The 26159-nt window shown below is 37.0% G+C and overlaps 1 protein-coding gene across 3 annotated transcripts in view; it reads right to left on the reverse strand.

The window, feature by feature from the left end:
- Positions 1-220: 220 nt before the first annotated feature.
- SS18 (SS18 subunit of BAF chromatin remodeling complex) overlaps positions 221-26159 on the reverse strand; it is a 42411-nt gene continuing 16472 nt past the window's right edge. The window contains exons 4-11 of one of the 3 annotated variants that reach the window (XM_031612944.2): positions 24283-24436; positions 20129-20350; positions 10736-10903; positions 9913-10017; positions 7682-7774; positions 6840-6962; positions 4042-4175; positions 221-1911 (exon numbers count right to left, since the gene is read on the reverse strand). In XM_031612944.2, coding sequence (XP_031468804.1) covers positions 1885-1911; positions 4042-4175; positions 6840-6962; positions 7682-7774; positions 9913-10017; positions 10736-10903; positions 20129-20350; positions 24283-24436 — 1026 coding nt within the window. In that variant the 3' untranslated portion in view covers positions 221-1884. The remainder of the gene's footprint in view (positions 1912-4041; positions 4176-6839; positions 6963-7681; positions 7775-9912; positions 10018-10735; positions 10904-20128; positions 20351-24282; positions 24437-26159) is intronic. The other 2 variants (XM_031612945.2, XM_031612946.2) reach the window with 2 other exon arrangements.

Genomic DNA, 26159 nt, shown 5'->3' on the forward strand with positions numbered 1-26159 from the left:
GAGGAAGAATTTCGTAACAAACAACCTACACAACATGCTGATTACTGAACAGTTAATTCTAATTAACTTGGCTATGGCAGGAGAATTTTGATAAAGTCCTAGAATGCAAATACAGCTTGGTTATCCTGGCCAAATTTCTATAAAATAAAAACTCACAGCAGAGTCTCCAGATGAGACATCAGAGTGATAGGGATCTAATTTAAAGAAACAAATGAGAAAATTAAAATCACAAATAATTTATTCTTCTGTTAGAACTGATGGAGTACAGTTTTAAATAGCAACGAAGTACACAGTGGTGGAAAATTGGCACAGAACCTACAAGCATTTCATTCATAATAATGCTCCTCATGCTGTAACTGTTCAAACCTTGACGTGTATTTTTTTAAACAACCAACTTTCAAAAAATTATTTTCTCTTAAAAAATGATGAAAAAAATGAAAACCTTGTTTTCCGTCCCTACTGTCAGAGATGTCAGGAACATTTTTTTTTTTTTTCCCCCCTCAACATGATCTCTAATTGAAAAAATAAAGTTTTATTCCTGGGCTAATCTTAAGTTTTGTCATTTCTATAAAAAGTTGCCAGGAATTCCTGAACAAAACAATATTCATTTATTTATCTGATATACAGTTGCAGGACAGTCCCTAAACCAATTTTTTTGTGTACTATGTTACTGATCAAGGTGCTGCCTCTACCTTGCATGCAACACTATAAGCGTTAATGCAGTTCAAAACAAAATTTGGCATTGACCTCACCAACAGGTTTTTATTTTTTATGTTATAAAACACCCCTTGGTCTCATATTAACCAATAAGAAAAATGGACACGCACAAAAAATGCCCCCCTTTCTAAAGATATTAACTCCCAGTTAGGAAAGTTTAAGATAGGTTTTACAAAGTTTTCTAGGCTAATTTGATACATACAAATTATAAACTAAAGGTTAAAATACACTTATACAATACAGTCCTGTCCTCCATATTCTTTTTCAAATTCTTTGCATATTTAAGCCAGGTAAAATTAACACTTGTCACTTTCTTTTTTATTGCAATTATTAAGAGGGATTTACAGCTTGCTTATGCAAAGCTGTGACAAAACACTTGAGAAATACAACCCAAACGTTTATCCTGTTACCCAAAAAATGTTGCAGAAAATTGTCAAACTATGTTAGAAATAGTTTTTACAAAAACGCTTCACTCAGAAAAATTGGAAAGCTTAAAAAATTAATCTTTGCACAAGACTATATTATACTGTCCTCAATTATGCTCCCATTTAGATAACTGGGATTCTCATTCTTTGTACATGAACCTATCAGCGATGTACGATGCTCTTCATCTTTTTTCACTGTTATCTTTATTGTACACCATTTTGAGACTTACAGAATCAAGCACTTATCATGACCCTACCCATTTTTAACAGTAGATTTCTTATCCTGTCCAGCGAGTAGTGTACTGTCTTGCATATTCACCACATGAAAAACATAATATACAAAATATTGCTGCTGTAAAAAGTGTGCATATCCCCTTCCCCCTACAAAAAAAATCTGTGGAAAAAATATTAAATTCCCATAACCTTCATAAACATACAAAGCTGTTCGCACCTTTCAGTCTGTAACAGTCATTTTGATACACAGTTCTCAACTCACTGCAAATTGCTATGTCACGTATTTTCTGTCCAATATTGCCATCTAGAGTAGAGATGTGAAATCAGCTTCTGAGAATCTACAGTCTTTTAACAATTAACCCATGAAGACCGTATACTGTAAAACAGCCACAAGATTTTTTCCGAAAACTAGATGGAATGGGAGGTTTTCATCTCAGGAAGATGTCCACAGTGCTGAGAAGACAACATGGCTGCTAATAGATATTGCCTACCGGAATGTGAATACTTTTCACTGTTGGTAATTTCCATACTGACCCTAAAAAGAAATTCAGAATACATAATTAGGCCACAAGGTCTATTTCCCCGTATTAAAAGCTCAAATCAGAAGATCTTCCTTCCAAGCAAACTATGACATTAAAAGTTGAACACAAATGAGAACAAATGGCAAACCAAGTTGATGAGTACAGGGCTTCATCTCTGTTAAGATCATTTGTGTTTTAAGGCAACGTGGTATCAATTTAAAGCCACCAATCAAATCTGATCAGAATAGTATGACTTTGAGTTTAATACACTGCTGTGAAATTTGCAGAACACTACAAAAAAATGAAAGACAGAAATTACTGCCCACCTAGACTTCAAAACGTATTTTAAAAATATAAGGTCACCTAAATTCAAGTAATTCGAACAGCCTGTTTTTAGTGACACTTTAAAATGCTCATCTATCAAAAATCACAGAAAAAGAGTGATACATGTAGCTCAAAAAACAAGGAACAACCTGGTGAACACAACTAGAAAACTTATCTTACAAGAATCAATTATTATGTACATCCAATTGACAAAATTAACCAACTCTCTCTATTTCTTTTGACAGAACATCACATAATGCAGAGAAGGCAGAAGTGAAAGCTTCACTCCTACAAGCCTAATAGGATCCTTCAGCATAGTGTTCAAGGTCTGCAGAAACAAATATTGCACTACTGAAGTGGATGTCCTCCATAAGTGCAGTCTCAACACTATTTCATGTTAAGTACCATCACAATATGGCAATACTTTCAATTTCATTTTTATGTTGCAATGTCAGTTTTTCCATTGTAATATACCAATCAGTCAGGAAGAAAAATTTCAGAACAGCTGCCAGAGGAGAATTTAAGCAGCAGAATTCCTCTGGGATGGCTAGCACAGAACTGTGAAGAGGTCTTCTATAATTGAGTTTTCCTGTCAAACTTAGACTGCACATACAGCATACCTACAGAGAGATCTATCTGTTATCTGTTACCTCCGTTTCTAAGAAAGTTGGAGGAAACTCAGCAAACTGAAACTCAGTTCCCTTGACCCTACATGTGCCACAACCAAAGCATATTCATGCAGCTAACACTTTACGTGAGGGAGTTACTGTTTTAGTGCATGAGTACTTAGTATATCTTTTGAATAATTAGGAAAAGTAACTGCGTCTCTCAACTACCACATTGAAAGAGTCTGCCTGTTTCTTCTTCCTTGTCTTTTTCAGTTTCTGTAGGGAGGGAGCCAGCTGTCCTCCACTAGAAACGCAAGTAATTGGGGTTAATCTCACTTCCAAAGGAAAGTTCTTAAGATTTCAATTCTTATTCTACTGACATATCAGGATTTTTTTAAACACTAAGATTTCAACTGGATCTTAAATATATTTAGCTAGCTCAGTTCTGTTTATGCCAAGGAAAATAATGCTGTATGTTTCAATGACATTTCTGAGCTTTTTATATTGCAAAAATTTTATTTTTACAGTTGTGTATGTTCTATAGGAATAAAATCTATGTTTCATTCAACAGTAAGACAACAGGTTTTTTTTTACAGGACTCCTCCAGTACAACTCCAGCCTAGTGTTTTGATGGGGTATTCTTGTTTTTTTTTAAACTTATCTTAGCAGAGATGGGAAAGAAGCAGGTAATTTTCACGTTATTTCTTTCTCATGTATTCTTTTTTACTTGTTAGAGTAAACCTGTGCAAAAATGGTTTCCCACCTCCCCACGCAGCTATACAATTAAGACGGACTTCAGCTGTATGCAGAAGTGCTTCTACAGCTGCAAGGATTACCAGATTTGTGTTTGTGGGAAAATCAATTAAACAATTCAGCACGAGATTAAGAGATTTAGAAACCTCAACTTTCAGATCTGTCATTTTATAGTTAGCTATGAAACAGGTGAACTTAATTTTTAAGGTCTGCAAATATTGTCTGGAGGGCCTCACTTTGAAAAATTGCATTAAACTTTGCAAGCTCAAAAAAGAATAACTAAGCACACTTCTAGACAAACATTTCTGCATAAACTCTACTGTTAATAAACTCTTGAGAACTGTGCACACATGCTAGAGAGACTACATCCCTAAATTCATCAGTTAACATGTCACAAGAAAACAAAATTATCCAGTGAACGTGTAGGAATCACAACTTTCTGACTGAGTGAAAGAATACCTGGTCATATCCATAAGGCCTCTGCTGTGGTGGCTGTGGTGGCCCAGGCTGTGTGGGTCTGTATCCCCCATACTGCTGGCCTTGTCCTTGTGGATAATTGGGATACTGAGGTCCAGGGCCACCCTGTGAAGGACCTGAAGAACGTTAAAATGGAAAAAAGAAAGAAAAGGGAAAAAATTAAGACTGCTTAAAGAATCACGAAGAAAATGGTACAAGTACTGGGTTTCACAAGGCTAAGTATCTCTACCATGAAATCAGGTCTTTTATCTAAAAGCATTATCAGGGACAATGCTTCTCTGATTCTGACCCCAGAAAGCACCTTAGCTGACAATGCCTGTTTTCCTCCAACCATAGAAAATTAACAACTTTTTTTTTTTTCCTAATTACCAACAGATGCAGTTCCACACATAAGGTCTCAGAACAGAGAAAAAGCAAGATGTGACAAATCATGAACAAGAGCACTTTCCATGATTTAGGGAGGCTCACTCTTCTCTCATTGTACGCTACTCCAGTTTACAACTTCATTATGTGAGGAACAGCCAGATGAACAATTGCATGTAGTGCTTGGACTTTCTGAAGAGACCAGTAATGCTGTACTGCCAAAAAGTCAATTCTCATATCACAACAGGCAATCATAAACGGGATGAGAGGAAAGCAAGTTACATGCATAAAATATGTGATGTCACAACCGGCAAATGTTACTGTGGGAAGAAAAAAGGCACTGCCTACATCCCCCTCCTCTCATCACCTTAACTTTACAGGAACAGGATAGAAAAGAACTTCAGCTCCAGCCTCTTTTGGCTGTAAAAGGAAGCAGCTCTTTTGTCAAGACAAACCTTCTATCACTGTTCACAGGGACTAAGCCAGTCAATCAATGGAAGCTGTATGTTACTACCATCAGGCACTGAAGACACCTTTCAAAGAAAATTAAATTCATCCCCATCTACCTTGGGAGATGTGATGTCCTGTATATTTCAGAGATACTTGATACTTCAACACCACCTGCTAAGAACTGGCAGATTCGAGAAGAGCTGTAACTCCAGAGAAGTATTTTAGAAAAAACAGGTGTTTTTTTTTTTTTTTTTTTTTTTTTTTTTTTTAAATCAGAAAAAACAAGTTATGTTTTATCAATAAGATGACTCAGTACAAGAAAAGGCTGTTCCAACTACAGGCACTGGACATTAAAACCACATCAGTCTGTAACTCTTCTGGTAATTTTGGATCTATGAGACAGTCAGAAAGATGACCTAGCGAAGACAAGTTCTTTAGCGTATTACCATTCTCCTCAGGCCTCACATCTCCTTGAACTATGCAGCTTCTGCTTTGAACAGTGGAGGAAAATCTTAAAGATTGATAATAATGACTGAGATGCTGATTTATTTTTGCAAATTAGAAAGCAATTAAATATTAAATCGAGCAAGGGTATTATATCCTAAAAAGTGCTGTGTTCATCTGACAAATGAAGCTTGGCTTTTATTTATTCATGGTAATACTTTATGGTTGAATTCTAAATATTCAGTAATAAATCCTATAAAATGAAATGGAATCTGTTAATTTGGAGCTTCAATGTCTATTTTTACTTAAAAAAAAACTAAAAAAGCATGATTTTTGCATTTACAAAGAAGTAGCTCCCATAGATATCTCATCCTTTTGTTCTAGTATTTCTCAACCTAAATTTTCAGAATATTAGATTTCTTTACTTAATCAGAATAGAGAGCTAGATAGACTTTCATTCTGATCTTCATTCTGTTCCTATATTAAGCTTGGCAGAATGTAAGCACACAAACATTATTTTAGAACTATAATTTTTTCCATAACATCCAAAAGGAGGAAGTTTTATAAATGCCAGTGGATCTTCCTTAAAATTATCTCAACATAAGTGGATTTGGGGCAAACCTGGCATTTGTCTACACAGTAGTCACCTATGGACTTCCATGCATTCCCACAATGCTGGAAGTCTTGGCATATAAACCTACCAGAAAACTAAAGTTAAAATACATGTAATGAGATTTCAGACATCTCTTTCTAGATGTTGCATCTTTTAAGATAAGTATATACAGCTTTACAATACGCAACAATAAAACAAGAGCAATATTTTTAGTGCTATCTGCTGACTTATAGTTATCACAAAACAGTGCAAAACAGTGCAAACAGTGCACAAAAATTACATACTACTACTTTAAGTTTCCTGTTTGGGAGTTCTCCTTGTATCCAAAGAATTCATCATTTAACTTGTGGCACATTTCTCATTCCTGCCATACATTACATGGTTTGCTCTATCAGCGCAAGCATTTGCAAGACAAATCCTTAGAAAACATTATAGGTAATGCTACTGCTCATTTCTTTACTAGTCAGTACAAGAATTTCAATGGAATGATTAATCTATGTTGGACGAATTTTAAAAAGAGGTTTTGTTTGTTTGTTGTTTTTAAAGATTTTGTTCTAAACGCCAAGTCCAGAGATGAAGTGGTGTAAGTGGCTCTTTGCCAACTTTGTGCCTTCTAGACTGTATTCACCAAGGGGACAGAATAGAGCTTTTCTAAATTACAGATACTTCTGAAAATAGTATCTAGACATTGCTCAGCTTTCCGTGCAACCATGTCGTCCAAGCTTGCCAACAGATCTACTTCCAAACAGATCCTGTTCTCTACACTTTCTTGTTTTGCTCCATTGAAATTGAGAGCATACAGCTTTCTTGCACAAGCCTGGCCTTTCAACCCAGTAAAACCAAGATGGAATAACATACAAGGACCTCTGAGCATTATCTCTTATTACTGCCTGCACCATCAGGTTCTTACCATAACCCTGCTGTTGTCCAGGATAGCCTTGTTGGCCTGGATATTGCTGCTGCTGTGGTGGATAACCCTGCTGTTGGGGTGGTCCTTGATATGCATCTTGCTGCTGACCATACTGTGAGTTTCCTGTAAGATGATTGTGAGAAAGAAGAAACAACTGAAGGTGCTTACTTTATTAAATATTTTTCCTTTTAAGATGCACAGCCAACAACACAAGAACAAAATGAAAACGCAATATTGATTTCAAAAACTGAACAAAACAAAGAAAACTCAAACCAAACAGAAGGAATTCGGCCAAACAAACTGCAGTTAAAGCCAATTTTGCAAAGTTGAACTGCAGCATTTTCAGCATCTCTGCCAAAGGAGCATTGCATTTACTGGAACATCACAGTCATAAGATCATGACTATACTAAATAAAATAAAAAAGACAAAATTAAGGACAGCTACAGAGCACAGACTAGCTACACAAGATCAGCAAGCTGTTTCCTAACGGCACTATAATTATAGAAAATATATACACGCACAAAAAGATTTAGAACTGAACCAACAAATTTATGTTTAAATAAAAATTTCCATTGAGATTAAAAAAAAAAAAAATCTCTGAAGTGTTTTAGTCATTTTACTGTTGTTAGAAATGGCAAATTATGGTTATATATTTTAGGTGTTTGCAAGAAATTATTCTGAATGCTTCGAGTTCCCTGCAATTCTCACGACAGCCAGCAACTAGTATTCTACAAGAGCTTTGCATGGGTATAAGTTGTGTTGTGCAAGAATTTTTGTTCCCGTTGCGGGTGGGGGAGGAAAGGGAATGTATGTGCGTATGTGTGTGAAGGTATATAGATACCTCCTTCGTAGTAATGTTGTGAGGAATCCTCATAAGGCCTATCGTAGCCTTGTTCAGGATACGACGGTTGCTGATAACCGTAATCATTATGACCTACATCAATTCGACAAGAGACAGGAAGAAACGTTAATGGCCTCTGAGTGAAAACCCTAAGAATATTTCATTTTTCAGAAAAATGAAAAAAAATTTCAACTGGATATACATGAAAAATATTTTTCAATTGTATTAGCCAAAGTTTCATTAAGATGATTTTCTTTCATATTGAATTAACATGTGACAGGAAAAAAAAAGCTTAAAGCAGTAGTTTTAGCAACATCACAGCAAAGGATGATCTTAACCTTCTGTTAATTCTTGTTGGGGAAAAAAAGTACTTTATCTTTCACTTAAAAAAAAAAAAAGCATTTAGGCCTTTCACATGTAAATAACCTGAATTAAATTAGAATGAACAAAGAAAGCAATTATCATACTTTGTCTAACACCTGTTCTGCTGATCTCCAGTTTGAAAGCATATGCTAAAAGCAGTGTGAAATAAAACAAATAAAGCTCAATGAAGTTATGAATTACAGTCTACATTAAACTTTGCTTTGAAGTGACAGAAAAATAACATTCTCAAGGTCGATTTTTCCCTACAAACATAATTCCTACAAGCCTTAGTGAACTTTTTCTCTTCCTCCAGTCCTGAGCAGAATCATTACAAATGTACTTTTCTATTCAGAGACAGTAGTTATCTCTGTTTATGAAACCAATACATGCAGTAAGCATCCCACCTGTTTGCTGCATTAAGAGTAAGTACATCTTACAGATGAAAAAAAAACCATATTGCGTTGCTACTCTGGTCAAGAAATGAAGCTGAAATTTTGTTTAAATTCTGAATAAAATTAGATCAGGTAGCCAGTGTAGGAGAAAACAGTATAAAAATAAGTGGTCTTTGTAATTAGTTCTGGAAGTGTACAACACTTCATGGACGTAACCTACTAAAATACACAATCATTAACACAAGTCTAATAATACAATCTCTATTTCAATAGAAGCGTGATAAAGAGGTAGCAATAAAGAATGAATCTTTAGAAGGAATAATTCTCAGTGAATTCCTCTGTGCTGCTACAGATCTGTGAGTGGTAACGTCCAATTGCCTTCACTATAGAAAATATACTGTAATCATTTAAAGTTCACATTTATAACATGCAAGTTCAAAAATGAAAGCTTAATAATTATGAATTATGCACACTGTAAAAGAACTTCACACATATATCTCCAAAAATAACGCATGTAAACTTATATAAGCATGGCCTGTTGTATCTTAAAATCAATTTAATAGAAATGAAAATGCGGATAACTAACTTGTGCCCTTTTATATGCAGTGAGTAATGGCTTTAACAATTACATTGCTTAGCTTTGTGTATGTTTTTTTTTAAAGACATTAACATCTACCACATTCCTTGAACTTCTTACAAAAGCATTATGTACCACACACAATTCTCACAGTAGTCATGACTCAACATTTTTGTTCTCCCAGTCTCTGTCAGTCTAAAAACAGGTCAGTTGCAACTTTTCTAACTTATAACACAATGCAATAGCCTTTAGCACTCTAAATTCCACGAGGCAGGAGGACAGATTTATGCAATTCAAAGTTTTGGTCTTGCCTTGAAAGCCCTGGGGGGGACTTCTAAGGAGGATTCACAATTACAAGATCCTCAGGGCAGGGACCATTCCATTCCTTTGTGAAAATTACACTGAAGGCCCATACCAATAGCAACAAGAACACATTTGTGCGACATGAAAACTAAGCACTAAGTTAAAAAAATAGAATATTTACAGAAAAAAAACCCACATTTCTTAAGCAAGTTCTTCCATTTCAGTAGAATCTTTATTAAAAGGATATCACCCCCTCTTTTATTCATAATGAAGTTATGACTCAATTCATCTCAATTATACTAGACATACTAAAGAGCCCTCCTTTTAGATACACCAATTACAGATTTTTTAGTTTGAAATACTAAACTGTTGTTATAGTTTCAAATGGGAGTATTACAAATTACATACTCTAAATTGTAAAATTAACTACTCATAGTAACTTAAACTGTATAAACAATTCTGAATTTGGAAGCTTTTGTAAATGTGAGGTACAATATTCCATTGCTACTCTTGCCCCATTCCCTAATTTTGGGCATATCTGCATTAATATTGGGCAGGTATAGAAAATGGGAAAGTCAACATTTATGAGAGATTACCATCAGGGTAATATTGCTGGTTCATGCCTTCTGGAGGACCTTGTCCACCATGACTGTATTGGTCCCCATAATAGTCTTCCTGGCCTGAGTACTGCTGTGGTGGGCCTGAAAAACCACAACCAGTCAATACGTAAATAACTTGTTTTCTCTATTATAAAGCCTGCTATTTTCTGATTTTATTATGAGAAATATTTCTCGAATGTACTCCCCACCCATATTGTTGTATTTCAGACAACATATGTAATCTCTTTGACTTAAAAAAAAAAAAAAAAAAAAACATCTCTATATAGTTTTACACACACAAACATACAGTTGTTTGGCTGCATCACATTGAGCATATATATATCAAACTTCAGTTCTGAGATCATTTTAGGAACACATGTATAACAGCACCAAGCATTAAAAATAAAGATACTCTTTTTCTAAAAGGACTGAGGAGGAAAAAAAAAAAAGGAAAAAAAGAAAAAAGTAAGGCTGCAGAACACCGTTCCTTTTTTTGTAACCGAGCAAAGTCAGAACCAAGTAGGTACTTCACTCTTTTTCTATACCTATTGTTTTAATATTGAAACGGAATCTGCATCAGCATGAGATGCATATTTTCAGATACTTTCTGTCAGAAAGAACACAAAACAAACACTTGTATTCAAGTTTAACTGTGATACCAGTAACCTGTTGCTACAAGGAACAAAAAAAAGGGTCTGCAAAGTCTGTAACTGGAAAACCCAATGATTTCACTGAGATTTGGAAAGCAAGAAAGTGACTTAAAATAATTTTAAAGATGGATATTTAAAATCAATGTAAGAACACTGAAGTGAAGTCCTACCTTGCTGTGGCGGTCTGTACGGAGGAATCTGTCTCTGACCCATCATGTGATTGCCTTGGTTAACTTGGCCCATCATTCCCATAGGTGGTTGCTGTCCCTGGTAATGCTGGCCACCAGCTTGTGGCATGTTGTACTGCTGGGAAGGAGGCTGCTGGTGCATCATTGGACCTATAAAAGAAAAATAACAAATATGTCTTCCGTAACTCCACCTTAAAAGCAGATCAAAAGTCCCTACTTTCAGTTCTTTCATGCAGATTGGTTGTTTCTGCACCTACGCAAATGTACACAATGAATTCAGTAACCAAGTTATGAAATAGAACTCACACTACATAGGACTGCTTTCTAGATGTCTTTTTTGAACTACAGACACAGTTTTACTCATACACAAATAACTGAAATGTTCCTCATTTTTCTATGTTTGTTTAAAAAAGAATCTGCAAAGAAAATGTAAATGAACACCTGATGGTGAAACCTTGACAAGTTGTGGAAACATTATTTAACATTATGAACTCCTTGGAGCATAATTTTAATACACGTTTAGTTGTTGTAATAGTCCATTAACAAACCACCTAAGCTGTTATCACAAAATAAACAATTTTATTTAGCCTGAAAAGACAAACTACTTGCATAACTGAGTCAGACAGTATGCAAAAAGACCCACAGGAACATACGCTCTGACCACCACACAATAGTCCCACATAGCCTAGTAAAAAATCTTTCAGTACCAAGCTTCTGAGAATTTCTATGAGCCACAGAAAAAGAACAAGAGAGATCAAGTACTGCCCATGTTTTATCAACCAAGAAAACCTGGTTAAGGCTAAACCTGTAGTCATGCTAACCAGTAATGAAAACAGACAGCTAAAGAGTGACCCACTGACACAATACAGCAATGAAAATGATGACTGAGCCATTTCATGTGAATGTAGGTTACGCTGATAAAACTTTTAATAAAGAATAGCCTCTTCACTTCCTCAGAAGAGTTATTTCACTATTAAAATATGAGAAGAATTGTGACAAGGAGCTAAAATTTTCAAACAATCTATTTCTATAACATGCCAACTGAAAAAAAAAAATCACATAGCACATTTAACTACTCAACAAAGAAGAGAAAGTAATTAGTCTCACTGAAAAAAAAAATCGAAACAAATCAAAACATCAGACCAGAACAACCACGCCTTGTCTCCATTCCAAGAGAAAAAAGCTGCCATCTACTTGTACTGTATGCTAGTTTATGCTACTGCATTTCTTTTTTATTATTTCTTATATGAACACGGTGCTAGAGCACTAGTAAGTCCTATGTAAGACCTAAGTGCTACACAACTAGCTAGGTACAGTCAGTACCAGCAATGGGTTTACAGATGGAATGGAATACACTTAGGTCCTCTCTGTGTGGGGTTACAAAGAGAAAGTTAAGCCAAATTAATGGTATGAATTCAAAGTGTTAGTTAAAACCATTAAACCCCTGTGTGTAATCTCTCAGTGAGAAGTGAAGTGGCCTTAGTTCCATTAAGATTAATTTTCTTCTAAAGATAAATACTGGCCACTCTTAAAATGATCTCGTTCTGCTTCTACTCTTCAGGGTAACAGTTTCCATGTTCCAATATTAAAGTTTAAAAAGAAGGTTTATATTTTGATACTATAATTATTTTTCACTTAAAAATATGTTTCATTTTGATTTGCTGAATAAGGAGGTAATTTAGATCATTCCGTTTCACTGCTTTTCTGCTTAGAGGTACTGAGAAAGATGAGGCAGCCTTTAAAAAAATAAAAACTTCTTGCCATAATATTCCTAGATCTCAAGAAAGCTTGTTAATTAACAATATTAATATTAGTCACAATACAATGTGATAAAATGTGTTGGGTCCCTATGGTGCAATGTAGAGGTTTTCTGTTTGCTTTTTAAATTAGAACTTCATTAACGCTTTGTAGAGCCACAATGAGAATTCACTGCCCTGTATAAGACTGTGTGTTGTGTTAATAACTGAGTGCCTGGCTTCCTTCCAGTTTGGTTCACAACTCCCTCTCACTACGAAGATAACTAGGAGAACAACCACGGTCTCCATCATCTCACACACCAAAAACATTTAATGCAGAAGTTTTGAGGGGCAGGGGAACTTTGAATTTGCTTTTTCTTTTGGAAAGGCCTAAAATGAAGCTATATTTATTCATCATGCAATGCTTACATGGCACAACTGTAACAAGAGAACCCCTTCACAAAGCTTAAGTCAATGGCCTAAGACCATCAGTTCATGATCTAAACATGATTATCATGACTATTAATTTCAGGGAGACAAAATATCTTATTTGCACAGAGCCCAAAGAGAGTGCAAGAAAATATTGTATAGAGCTTCCACTGTGAATATGCAGGAACAGGGGCTGACTATGGGCTTTCCAAGAAACTAACTTGGCTGTAAAAACTCAAAAAACTACAAATATTTCTGTATATTAAAGAGATAGCCTTCACATGCTAATACACTGGAAACTTTCTTGGGAAAGAAAAGCCTGAATAAAGAGATACAAGGAAATAATAATATTGTAGGGCCTGTGAAAAATGTGACTAATTTGAAAAATGCCAAACGTAGATCTATATCATGCTTACAGAGTGAGTGAATGTATAAAAGAAGTGAGACAAAAGGTGAAAACTGAACTATTCCCTGTAAAATTTAATTTAAAAATTTAATCAAAAATAGCTTACATTATCACAGTGGTCTACTGTGTGGCAATCTTGAATGCAGCAAGGGAGTTGAAACTAGTTGATCATTATGGTCCTTTTCAATTCAGGGCATTCTATGATTCTGTGATTGTAAGATGCTGCTCAGCTCAAATAGTCTTCTGTGCCTACCAATAAAAAACCTGCTCCTGTTCCAGACACTGTTTAAGAAGGACTGATACACAAGAAAGAAAAGGTGTGACCATTTAAGTAAAAATAGGTTGGTTCCAGATCTTCTTAAAAATCAAGTTAATCTTGGGGCTATTTCCTGACAAGAAACTACCAAACTACCTAAGGAATCCAACAACCTAGCTGTTGGACACACAAAGCAAATGGAGAGAAAAAAGAAAAGCAAACTAGAAGTGGGACCTAGATAAACCTAATAAATTTGGGAAATGCACTAAGGATGAATGAGCTGCTTAAAAGTTTAGCAGTTTAAAACATCTGCTTAGCCCTTGTCTTCTGCTGGAACACAAACAACTGATGGCAAATGCTACAAGAGGGCAAAAATAACTGCTAGCATAGTTGAAACTTCCGCAGGAGAAGCAGAAAAATGAGAATCTACACTCCAGTGACTCTGCTGTTGCAACCCAACAGCTGAAGGAAAGGCTGTCTATAATAGAAAAGTAAAACAAGCTGTTGTTTCTCTGGTCTTCAAAACTAAATACTTTTTGTTGCTAAAAAAAGTCTCTTCTTATGGCATCAATAAAGCTACTGGATACTCTCATCCAGAGTATTAGCAAAACACACCATGCCAGGAGCTAAATCTCACCTTGGAGTCCACTGTTGGAGAAACAAAACATAAACCTAGCAATGCAGCAGCCCTCAGCAAAGTTTTGTTTGTTGTTGTTGTTTTCCTTTAGGATTAAAAAAAAATTACAGTAAATACTTACTTTAAAACATATATGTTGATAATTCTTGCAAAAGCTAGGTGAGGAAATCTAGCAAAGGGTAAATTTAACTTTCATTTTTCTCAAGACTATTGACAAAGTCTAGTTTCTCTATGCCACAGGATAATTTTTGCTACTCCTAATATCAGCCTGCAATTAAAGGCAGTGGAAACTTCTTCACACTTGCTTTCTCCACAAAGTTATTTCTAAACTGATCCATCACTTAAGGAGTCATTTAAAGAAAATAAAAAAGATAGAAATGTAAACAACAAAAAAAATCCATTAGTTACTACTGTTGCCTTTCATGTCTCTTAAGGAACAAACATGATAGAACTGTGACATTTGTTTGTCTTATTTTTCATGATAGGAGAACTGCAGTGTCATCCACAGCTAGACATGCTACAAAGCCAGCTGTAGCACACCAGCACTTCAGAATTCAGAAGCAGTTTTCTTTTTCCTGAATACCTTATATGTCCAAAATTTTATGACTGTCCTGCTTGCTTCAGGGCACCTGTAAAGCTACTGTAAAGCAGTTCAGGTACTGAAACAAACAGACTTTTCTTCCGTGGCAATGAACAGACAGCAAGAAATTCATAAAAGATCCTCAACCTCACAAAAGATTTTATCCTGATCTGTTATATCCTGAATATGCTTCTATTTCAGATAACACTGGTGTTCCTATCCTTCTACTCCTTTCACTCTATGGTCAATGAAAGGAGATACAGGATTCCACACCAGCCTAGTCAGCTGTCTCTGTGATCTGTTCGTATTTGTCTGCAACTCAAAGAGCTCTAAAACTTAATGGAATTTTTCTAAATTCATATCAATGAAACTGTCATTAAAAATATCTCAGCATCAGACTACACAACTGGTCTTTTACAAGCGACTGAGTCAATACAACATTCTCATGTAGGGTTCAGCTGTTAAAAGGAAACCAGTCTTGCTCCCTCACCCCAAGCAATGTATAATGCTTATTAAATAATACCCGAGGGAGTCTGGCACTTGCTTCAAGCACAGGAACAGATCTAGCAAGATGATCTGAGAAACAACACTTCTGAGATTGTCAAACTATTACTTTGTTGGTCCTTACTCTTACAGCATTTGAGCTATGAATCTATGACTGTGGAAGTTCTTTTCAATATAAACAAAAGGAATTTCCATTTTACAGAATCACAGAATGGCCAGGGTTGGAAGGGACCTCAAGGATCATGAAATCTCCAACCCCCCTGCCACATGCAGGGCACCAACCTCCCCATTTGATACTAGACCAGGCTGCCCAGGGCACCATCCAACCTAGCCTTAAACATCTCCAGGGACAGGGCATCCACAACCTCTCTGGGCAGCCTGTTCCAGTACCTCACCACTCTCTCTGTAAAGAACTTCCCCCCAACATCCAACTTAAATCCTCCCTCCCTCAACTTAAAACCATTTCCCCTTGTCCTGCTGTTATCTACCCTTTCAAAGAGTTGATTCCCCTCCTGTTTGTAGGCTCCCTTTAGGTACTGAAAGGCTGCAATGAGGTCACCCTGCAGCCTTCTTTTCTCCAGGCTGAACAAGCCCAGCTCCCTCAGCCTGTCTTCATAGGGGGAGGTGCTCCAGTCCTCTGATCATCTTTGTGGCCCTCCTCTGGACCCTCTCCAACAGCTCTCTGTCTTGTACTGGGGGCTCCTGACCTGAACACAGTACTCCAGATGGGGCCTCACTAGAGCAAAGTAGAGGGGGACAATCACCTCCCTGTCTCTGCTGGCCACCCCTCTTCCTCCCCTCTGAAAAGTCAAAAACTGACAAGAGTTAAAGAATTGCATTCAACATAAGTAGCTTCCTATACCAAAGCAGAAATGCATTTTAAAAAAGGAAGCTTCCCCCTAGTCAATCAGCTCCTGTTGCCTCCTGTCCTCTCTGAAAGGGTAGACAATATTCCATGCAGATGTCCCAGGCTGCTACAGCAGCTTTCTGAATAAGTCACCCGCAGAATATTCCGCTTCTTAAGAGCAAAACGACTAAAACTCTTTTGTAAGTAGACTGACCACCTATGTGAAAACTGTGTCTCATTTAATACATTTCTGTGGCTAGCATTTTATAAAGCTAGTTTAAATCGACAAAGAGTAGACCAAAAGAAAATCCCACAATGGCTTCTGTACTAAGTATTCAATTCCTTAATTAGCACTTTTTTGTTTTTTCCTACTAACCGCATATTTCTCAAAATGTGTACATACAGGAAGACATTTTGCTAGAAGCTACACAAAAAACATTATGTTAAAAACACTCGAAAGTTAGATCAAACCTTTTCATGTATTATAGTGTCATCTTCTATTAAATGATAGCAGGCTTTTTTTCTAGATGTCCTGGCCTCATTCAGTAACAATAGATATTATTCACTGAAAAGCTATTCAGTATTTTGTTTCCTCCTAATTTTTCAGCATGAAATGCCATGCCAATTCAAATACTGCTCTGAAGACAGAGTTATTGATTTACTCACGGCTTTCTTATAGTATTAATAACTAAAGTGCCTAAATCTTCATAATGAAATACTTTAACAACACTCTTGTGATATCAGATGCTATTATAATCTCATCATCCAACTCAGTCCTTAACAGATCAGGAATCCATACAGGGAAAAACTATGGTCAAAAATATCTACTAATTTTTAATAGCCAACTTGACATGCTAAGACTTTATCTTCTGGAATATTTAGCATTATATTGAGTTAGTGCTGTTATTAACTGACAGAACCAGTAGAATCTCTTATTTTCAACAGAAAAGAAGCAAAATGTGATTATGGGTTAAAAAATGCTTCCTAGCAGCAATACCAAAGTTCAAAACATTTGCCTCATTTCTACTGGCAATGGCAGCACACAGTCCTAACGAAGAAATCGGGAAGTCACAATGCACTTATTAACTTGCAGGGGAACTGTTAGGTTGCAGCTTGAACTGGTGATTGAGCACCCGGTGAAGGGCTGTGCCTTGGCCCAGGGAGCACACTGCTTGCACCTGTGTTCCCCATGTGACAAGAAGGGATAGACCCAGAGTGGAGCCAGGCTGCACTCATATAAGAGCCAGCCACTGAAGGAAAAGCAGCTTTTGTACCTGGAATACTTCCTAAGAAAGAGGTGTTGTGTGGTTAGAGAGACCCTTTGCTAGTTGTGTGAGTTTAACTCTTCTTTCTCATACTGACATACACATGCTGTAACACACATACAGCAATACATGACTGCTGGTCTACCTGCAAATACTGTGCCTGGTATCACCAAGAACCAGAAGCACTTTTGATTCTTTGTGAGCAGAATGTACCTTTTGCTTTAATTGCATCCTGATGCATTTCCTAACTGCTCATTCACTTAAATCAGAAGCCTGCAGTGACTGCATTTGGCTGAGTCCCTGTGCTTAGCCTGACTGGACCTTGGCCACCTACTTTTATCTATTACTATCTCACCACTTACACCAGACTTGCCTGCTATTTTTTCCCTCCTGTCTAGGAGCCATAAAGAGAGGGAAAATACAAAAATGTGTCCACTAATTTGCCAGAAAATCTCACAACAAATACAACAAGAGAAGAAGATAGAGAAAAGGCGTTAAGTAAACTTGTCTGGGAATATTCCTGCATCAAAAAACTGAACTACCAGTACACTACAAGCATCCACAACTTCAGACACAAGGGCATTTTCTCTCACTGATACTTGAAATTTGACTGATTTAGAACAGTATTTTCATTGAAACAGCAAAACAAACTTCCTGTTAAATTATTCTCTGTTACTAATGAACCAGTTTCAAAGCCTTGCTCTAAAGCAAGGGTGCTGGACTAGCTGATGGTTAAAGGTCTCTTCCAACACAAACCATTTCATGGTTTACACAAGAAATGCTCTACTTACTAATGTTTTTGTGCGACACTAATATTTTAAAGAATGCGGTTTTTCACCCCATTCTCCCAAATGACTCTCCATTTCTGTTGAGCTTCCACAAAAATTACAGCCTTAAATAAGATGTAAAACCATGAGCCTAAACAGACGGAAGGACTTCCTGTGATGTTATGTGCAGGCAATAATATCAGCTCATGTTCTAACAAGATATTTTGCTCTTCTTGAACCTATAATTTGGTTAGACACTGCTTTATTCCCAAAAGCCACTTCAGTGTTATTATCTGTTCAGAACAGAAACCTTTTAAGTATTTTTCTGCTTAACTTCTAATGAGCAACTTCCATGTTTGATAGAATACTGAAAATACAACAGGGGAATATTACAAGGAAGAGTAAAGAACACAGTTTTGAGATAGAATAATCACTAGTCCTAAACTGTAAGATAGTCACACAAAGTAAGTTTTTTTCCTGTGGAGCAACTTCGTTGATGGCTCCTTCACAAAAACAGCTGCATATTTATTGCTAACGCCCTGCAACTAAGAAATTTCAACAAAATATACAGGGCTTTTATAAAGCATCCTACAACGGTTACAAAATTGCTCAATTGTGTATTGCATAGAATACACAGGTAACTTGAGAGTTCTGAGAGTCAAAAGTATTCACACTTGTAATGGTTTCCTCTGCTACGTACCTACCTTTTTTTGGTTTTACTATTAAAATTTAAGAAAAATGTCAGTAAGAATGTGGGCAACAGAAGACTTATCAGACTTCCCACTTTCACTATTGGTAAGAAAGCTGCAGAAATAGCTGGTTTATCTTGACTCATTTTTGGTTTCAGATCATCTTCATCTTTCTTCTGTTTTGAACCACTCAGTGACGTAATGATCAAACAGATCAGAGCAAATTGCTCTGTTTGTACACGTCGGAAAGAAATGACATCTATGTAACGAAGTGGAGCCTACATCTCCAATAAGACCGCACTGTGATAAGAACCTACATCACTGGAGTATTTTTTTTTCCTCCAAATGACTAGAAAGAGAATCCCAAAAATAGGAAAAAATATTCTACCGCATCAGGAGACAAAAATCCTCAAGTCGTACATGTCAGCTAATAAGTCTGTGTAAGTTCATACAGACTGAAAAGGGAAAACGACACACAAAACCCAAACCCACTCGCTGTAAGCAGAAGTCTTGCTTCTGCAGTATGTCTTCTATTGGGTTGTATGTCTAGATTCTGTGTAGAAACAAACAACTAAGCAGAAAATACCACTTTTTTGCTGACTTGAAGACATTCGTACAAATAAGCACTATACATACATTTTAATAATTTGGTCTCCTGTGACTCTAATACAATATTTTAATTCTGTGATGTCCTTGCACTTCACCAGAGACCATACTGTCAACAGTTTGTGCTATGTAAATATCCTAGATATAAAATTAGTTTTGAATTTTACTATATACACGAGGATATCTTCTGAAAACAGAACCAGGAACAATCCTCTACTCTCCACTGAATTTTATTTCTTACAACTAACAGATATTCTGAGCTAAAACAGCATGCAGGAAAGAACAAAGATTAATTAGGTACAAAGATGTGAGGACTTCAATTTTTCAACTCACCCAAGAGACTGAAGAGCACAGATATATTTTTATCAACTCAAGCAATAATAACAGTTAGAAGTGTAAAGTCTGGGAAAGTCAAACCGTAGTTCAAATTTACAAGCTATGAAAGCAGATTTAATCCCATCTTCTCAGAAAACACCAGAAAACAGTGTCTGCAAATACAAAATTTCATCGGCACATTGGAGAATTGAGATGTAGAGTCCTACAAAGATGGGACATGTGCATTTAGGGAAGGAAATCCACAAGAAAAGTTCTGTTAAGAAAAGTCTGAGTGAGAAGCCTCCTTTTTGGCAGAAGCAAACAAGCACGTCATTTACCTTGGTTTGGTTGCATGTTCATGTTTGGTCTGGGACCATAGTTGCCCATTGGCTGTCCCTGGCTCATGGTCATCTGATTCTGCACTGGCATACTCTGTGAAGATGGCACTGAGTGATTATAGCCGCCCATCGACCCATGGCTACTTGAAGGCATGTTCATGGAACTGTTTGTCATATTGAGTTGGTTAGGTCCAGGTCCTTGCATAGGCATATGGTTAGGTCCTTCAAAAAGAAAAGCAGGGGGAGAAAAAGGGTTCTATATTAAGCATTATACAACAGACAAATGCAGTCGCACCAAATTACAAAACTAAAAAAAAAGCTATTAAATGCAGCACGTTTAAGAATGTTTGTCCTCTTGCACTTCCAAGACTCCTTGCTGGAATAAACAATCAAGCTTATTTTATCAAGGAAAGTGAAAAGAGTAATAAAGGTTCACTGCTTTTGCAAAACAAGATAAGCAGAGATTGCTGAATTGTCCAAAGACTGATCCACCACAAATGCAGGAAAGTCAGTAAATAGGATGATGACCATGACAAAGAACAGCTAGCAATACTGTCCATTCAATACTGTCTAACTGTGTTACACAGACAACAGAAAGGCAGGAGATCATTGCTAACCATCTGATCATCGTGCTGAAGTAAAGCTAAGGTGAAAAAAAAGCTCCAGACTGTAGTAACAAACAACTATTAGAGGATTGCGAGAAGACTTCTTCCTCTATTTATTTCCTAAGGAAAGGAAGACGCAGGATTAGTGTCAGAAAGTAAGGGCATGGAAGTGGTTTTGTTTTTGTTTTTTAAATTTCTTCTTAAAGGAAGAAATTGTCTACAGCAGATACTAGAGAGCTCACCAAGTACACAGTGGAATATGTTTTTGAAAAACAGTAATACAGGAAGTAGAACAGGGAAGACAGAAAGAGAGAAGTTGTTGAGCACATAAACCAGCCCCTTAGGGAAATTATTTTACACTTAATGTCTAGGGTAGCATCAAAACAGAAGAAAGCACTCAAGAAACAGTGGGCAGAGGCAATATCAGGCATGTGTATTTTCTGGAATCAAAACCAGAATTTTGTTAGCGTGGAGCTAGAGGAAAAGGACAGGGGTAAAGCTAAGATAATAGTATGGAAAAAACCTTGCAAATTATAAATAAGAACACATTTGAGAAATCACTGCCAATATACTTCAGTAGGTTCTCCTGCATATAAGGACACAACAGTTATTTTTTCTTAATGAAATATGAACATAAAAAGAGGAATATGAATGAACGAGACAAGATGTGTCTATTTGTCATTAAAGTAACTGCTTTAAATGCTTTACTAATTAGATCCTGTGTTAAACTAAAGTTAGTGGAATAAGTATCTTACCTAACTGAAATTGAAGTTAACTCTCAAATGCTAATAGATAGCATCTCAGTCCTGAGACTAACCTGTAAGTGCATTTGAGACTACATTTTTAGGAAGCAAAGAAGAATTTGGAAGAACTTGATGGAGATGTACAAGCACGTATTATTCAGGAAGGATACCTACCACTGCCAAGGTAAAGGTCAGAGAATCTTACAGCTCATTTTATCTTTCAACTTTTTACTTATCAAACATGCTGAAGAAATCAGGGAGAAAATTTGACATCAGCAAGAACCTTTTTATCATCTCCTTCCAAATCTATGCACTACCTTTAATCTGCATCACAAATTCAATGAACAGAATTCTTCACACAAGGTTGTTTTTTGTTTTTTTTTTTCCAGATAAAACCTATCATCTGTCACAGGTACAGATGCATCGAATTCCACTACAGGCAGAAAAAAGGCTTGCCTTGACTGTCTTCACCAGTAAGAGAATACAGACACTTATCTGTCAGGGGAAGCAATTAAGGGTCTCAGCAGTACTTCAGGCTCTTTATTAGCCAGACACAGACGTAAGAAAAATCACCCTTTGCCCTTTAGGTAATGGGAGAGGTCTGTGGCAGAACTTTTCAGCAGTTCATGCACTGTTACTAGAGACTTCTTTTAATCATCCCATCTGTCCTTCCACTCATACTCAGTCCTCGGGAAGCCCCTACTCTGATGAGGCCTACCAGAAATCCTTAGCTAGCAATTTTAAAAGCCTAAATTTTATTTCTTCCAGGCAACTTGTGATTTTTGACCCTGGATTCTCATGTCTTGCACTGAACTCCTTCAGGATAGATCATCTCTTCAGCTATTTAAAGTTTTGCATCTGACTTCTACCATAAAGCATCTTATGTAATTTTACACTAAGTGCCTTATAAAGAAACGTATACATAAATAATTGCAAGTATGTGTCTACAAAATACAAAAAGACTCACAAACAGGCAAACTAGTAAACACTAAAGAAAAAACAACATTCAGATATCCACTTAATGAGATGATTCTCTTTCCCCTTCTCTAGAGTGTAACTATGAAGCAATTTTAGCATGCCTTCCCAATATTAGAGATGCCCTTATCCTAAGCTGTTTATCTTCACATCCTCAGAGACAACCTTAAACACAGACGGGAAGGAACAAACATTCAAAAAAGGTATATGTTGGGAAGAAAGGGCTAAATTAAAGCTTAGTTGGAAACTATTTTTAAGCATTTGTCTAGGTGAATACCCAAACAAATCTATTTACCTTTCACATATCTTCATAAGCACTCTTTTCTTATTCTATCTAATTACAAAATATGTGTGTTTAAGGAGTGACTTTCCTCCCCTGTGGCTCTGCAGTGAAGTCATTATGCTCACATTGTGACTTAGTAATCCTTCTCCTTGGAAAAGATCATTATAATAACAATAATATGATTACACTAGAGGGTCAAAGAGACTGATTTGTGAGAAGCAATGCTATTCTCCATGGGAGCTGATGGTTCTTAGATGGATAGAAGACTCCTCAACCATAATATCTCTGCCCTATTTAAGGAGCTAGCATATACTGTTCTTTCTACTTCCAAGCACAAACATTGACCAACACATACGATGCAACTGACTTCTCCTCTAGATCTTCTATTATTTACTTCTTTCACAAGATCTTTTGATGCTATTAAGCTACTCTTTTCAGAAAAGCTGCCACTATCAGGGTCCATTTTATCAAGATTTGAACACAAATTAGAAACCATAGCTATCTTTATATTTTAGCTAAAGTTTAGCATAGTTATAAGCTGTGTTGATTGTCACGGAGCTTATCCTTGTGACCAGTGAGAGGTGAATATACAAAGATCCTTTGACAGCAGTTTCCTTTCCTGGAAGAATCAATACCCTGAAGAGCTTTTGTATGAAAAGTTCCTCCGTACAAAAAAATAAAAGGGGTCCTGAACAAAAGCAATCCTGGGAATGTAATTTTAAGTTGAAAGCCAACTCTCACCGAAGAGGCAGTATGGCTTTATGAGTGGAAATTCTGGAAAACAGCCTCTCTATAAAGAAGCATGCTTTTTCCAGGACTCCCTCCTTTCTGATCTGACTGCTGAGGGGAATAGTTAGCCCAAAGCCAGTACTGGTAGACATAATGTGGAATTTTATCATCTTGTTTCACTGCTTTGTTTTTGACTTCTCAAGCACTTTTCTTTTTATTACAAAACAGGTTGGCATAAAAAAGACTTAAAATTTATACCTAGAACAATAATCTGGAGGCTATTTCTTTACAAATCCCTTACTGTTCAACATGTCTTCAATAATAAAGAACACAGAGGATTAGTGGCAACTGGTGACTTTCTGTACGAAAGTGAACTAATTATTTTTTTCCCTTATATTTATGGAGTGAGTTTTGAACGTGGGTAAAAAGAATCTATTTTATTATTATCTAATTATTTACTTGTGATGATTTCACATTATCTTTTTATGGAAGGATTTGCATTCACTCAGCCACAGGCCAATACCTTTCCCCAGTAAGCCTTCTAAAGCCAGCTGTACTGCATGGTTTCAAACAGACTAAATTTAGCCAGTTCTGTTCATCAGAGGAATGCTGTGTGTCAGCTACATCAAAGCCCAAGGGCAGCCTGATAAACACTGAATACAGGTCACGTAGCTCTGTAGCTAACAAACTCTAAGAGAGCTCGTACTCGGGGGCATTCAAAGCAGTTTTGTCATCAACAATCTAGTATCCCCTGAGCCCCCATGTCGTTCCAGTTGCTAAGCAACGCTGGTGTTAATGTCTTAGAGGAGAAAAACTTACCAGGCATCTGGCCGTTCATCTGGTTCTGCATGTGTGGCGCAGGAGGGCCCCCACCTACCAGTCCATCTGAAGACATGTTGTGCGAGCGCGGGGGCGGAGGGGGGCCGCTCTGACTCATCCCTCCTGGACCCATAGGCATATTCTGTGTGGGTGGCTGGAAGGAGACAGTTTAGTCAAACAAGAGAAGCAGTTAGGCTGACAAATATATTATATGTACATATGGTACGACAGTTGCCTATATCGCTAAGCGGCGTATGAAAAAGCACTGAAAAGCATTTCTTGCTTTTTCCGGTGTGTTTAACTCGGTATTAATTTGGGCAAAACATTTATTATTTCCATCCATTTTACATGAAGTATTGCAAGCGGGCAGCACCACGGTACCTTCGAGCATTGCTTTAAAATAAATAAAAACCAAATCAATGCCTCATTAAAAAATTATATCGGAATAGCCTAAGACTGCTAGAATTACTCCTTCCCACACAAAGCTTTCCCTCAAAGCAGCGTTTGCTCAAAAGAAAAATAATTCTCCTGTTATAATTCTCTCCTATCAACAATTTGTTGCTGTTAACAGACCCTGTGCCAGGACAAAGCAGGTACAACCAGAGATGAAAGCCTCTGAATGCTCATAGACAAGCAGAAATTTGCACCTGGGTGTGGTAAAATGTTTGAGATCTCTTCTCCTCTCTCCCCTGAAGCACTGAAGGCCTAGTTCATAATTTTGTGCCAAACACCCCCTACAGACTGGAAGCACATTAGTGCTGGCCTCCAAAGGTCCAGAGACAGCTGCCTAGAAAGGATGTTTTTGGCAAATTTCCTAATGAAATTGTGAGGAAAATAACTGAATAACCTTGAGAGTTCAAAGAGGGAGAGCAAGAAAAACAACAAATACAAGGGGGAATTTACTATTAGGTTCTACACTCGGCAATGTAAGGAGGCACAGAAACTGCCAGTAGATAGTTTCGTTTTCCTATTAAAATCTCCTGTGAGACTGCACTATTCTCCTCATGCACCTTAGCCAAATGCTTTCAGGGGAAGAAAAAATTATTTGAGTCAGTGAAAACACTGGCCCATGGCTTTTGAGCACCCTGTCTGAAAAGTTCATGCAAAATTCCTTCCTGCAAGACAATGATGGGAGGATTTTTCCCGAATTCTCTTCACAGAAAGAACTCAGAGCGAGAAAACAAGTCCTTACTTAGTACAGCCCCACTTATCACTAAATCTACTCATAAAGATGTTCATGATAAAGCATAATATGGTAAAAAGAGAAACTCTTTATACCTGAGTGTAAAGCAGAACCTGTTTTTTTGCCTTGAAAATGGCAAAACCTGCAGTGAGAGCACTGAGCAGGAGTCAGATCTCTCTGGTGACAGCAACAGGACTGAGGGAATAGCATGGAGCTGCAACAGGGGAGGGTCAGGTTGGGGGTTAGGAAAAGGTTCTGCACCTGGAGGGTGGTGGGCATGGCCCTAAGCTGCTGGAATTCAAAGACCATTTGGACAGCACCTCCAGAAATATGATTTGAATTTTGGGTGGTCCTGTGTGGAGCAGAGGGTGGCCCAATTACCCTTGTGGGTCCCTTCTAACTTGAGATTTTGTATGGCTCTAATACACACGTGTAACAGACATGTATTCACTTGTTGGAGAAAGGAGGAGGGAACAGCACCGATTTATTCTCTCAACATTTTTCAAATAGCTCAAGCAAGTATTATTTTCCCTGCAATATTTTTTAAAATATCTCAGGAAATCACAGAAAGGCTTTTCTGAGGAGGAGGAAGGAAGAAGATGAAGAAAAATGTAAATAAGTACATAGGTTGTTCTGAAAGTAATGCCTCCTATTTATTTCCACAGAAACTACAATAACTACAAAGAGCACAGTA

This window comes from Phasianus colchicus, chromosome 3 (genome assembly GCF_987193195.1).
Source record: "Phasianus colchicus chromosome 3, bPhaCol1.hap1.1, whole genome shotgun sequence".
NCBI lineage: Eukaryota > Metazoa > Chordata > Aves > Galliformes > Phasianidae > Phasianus > Phasianus colchicus.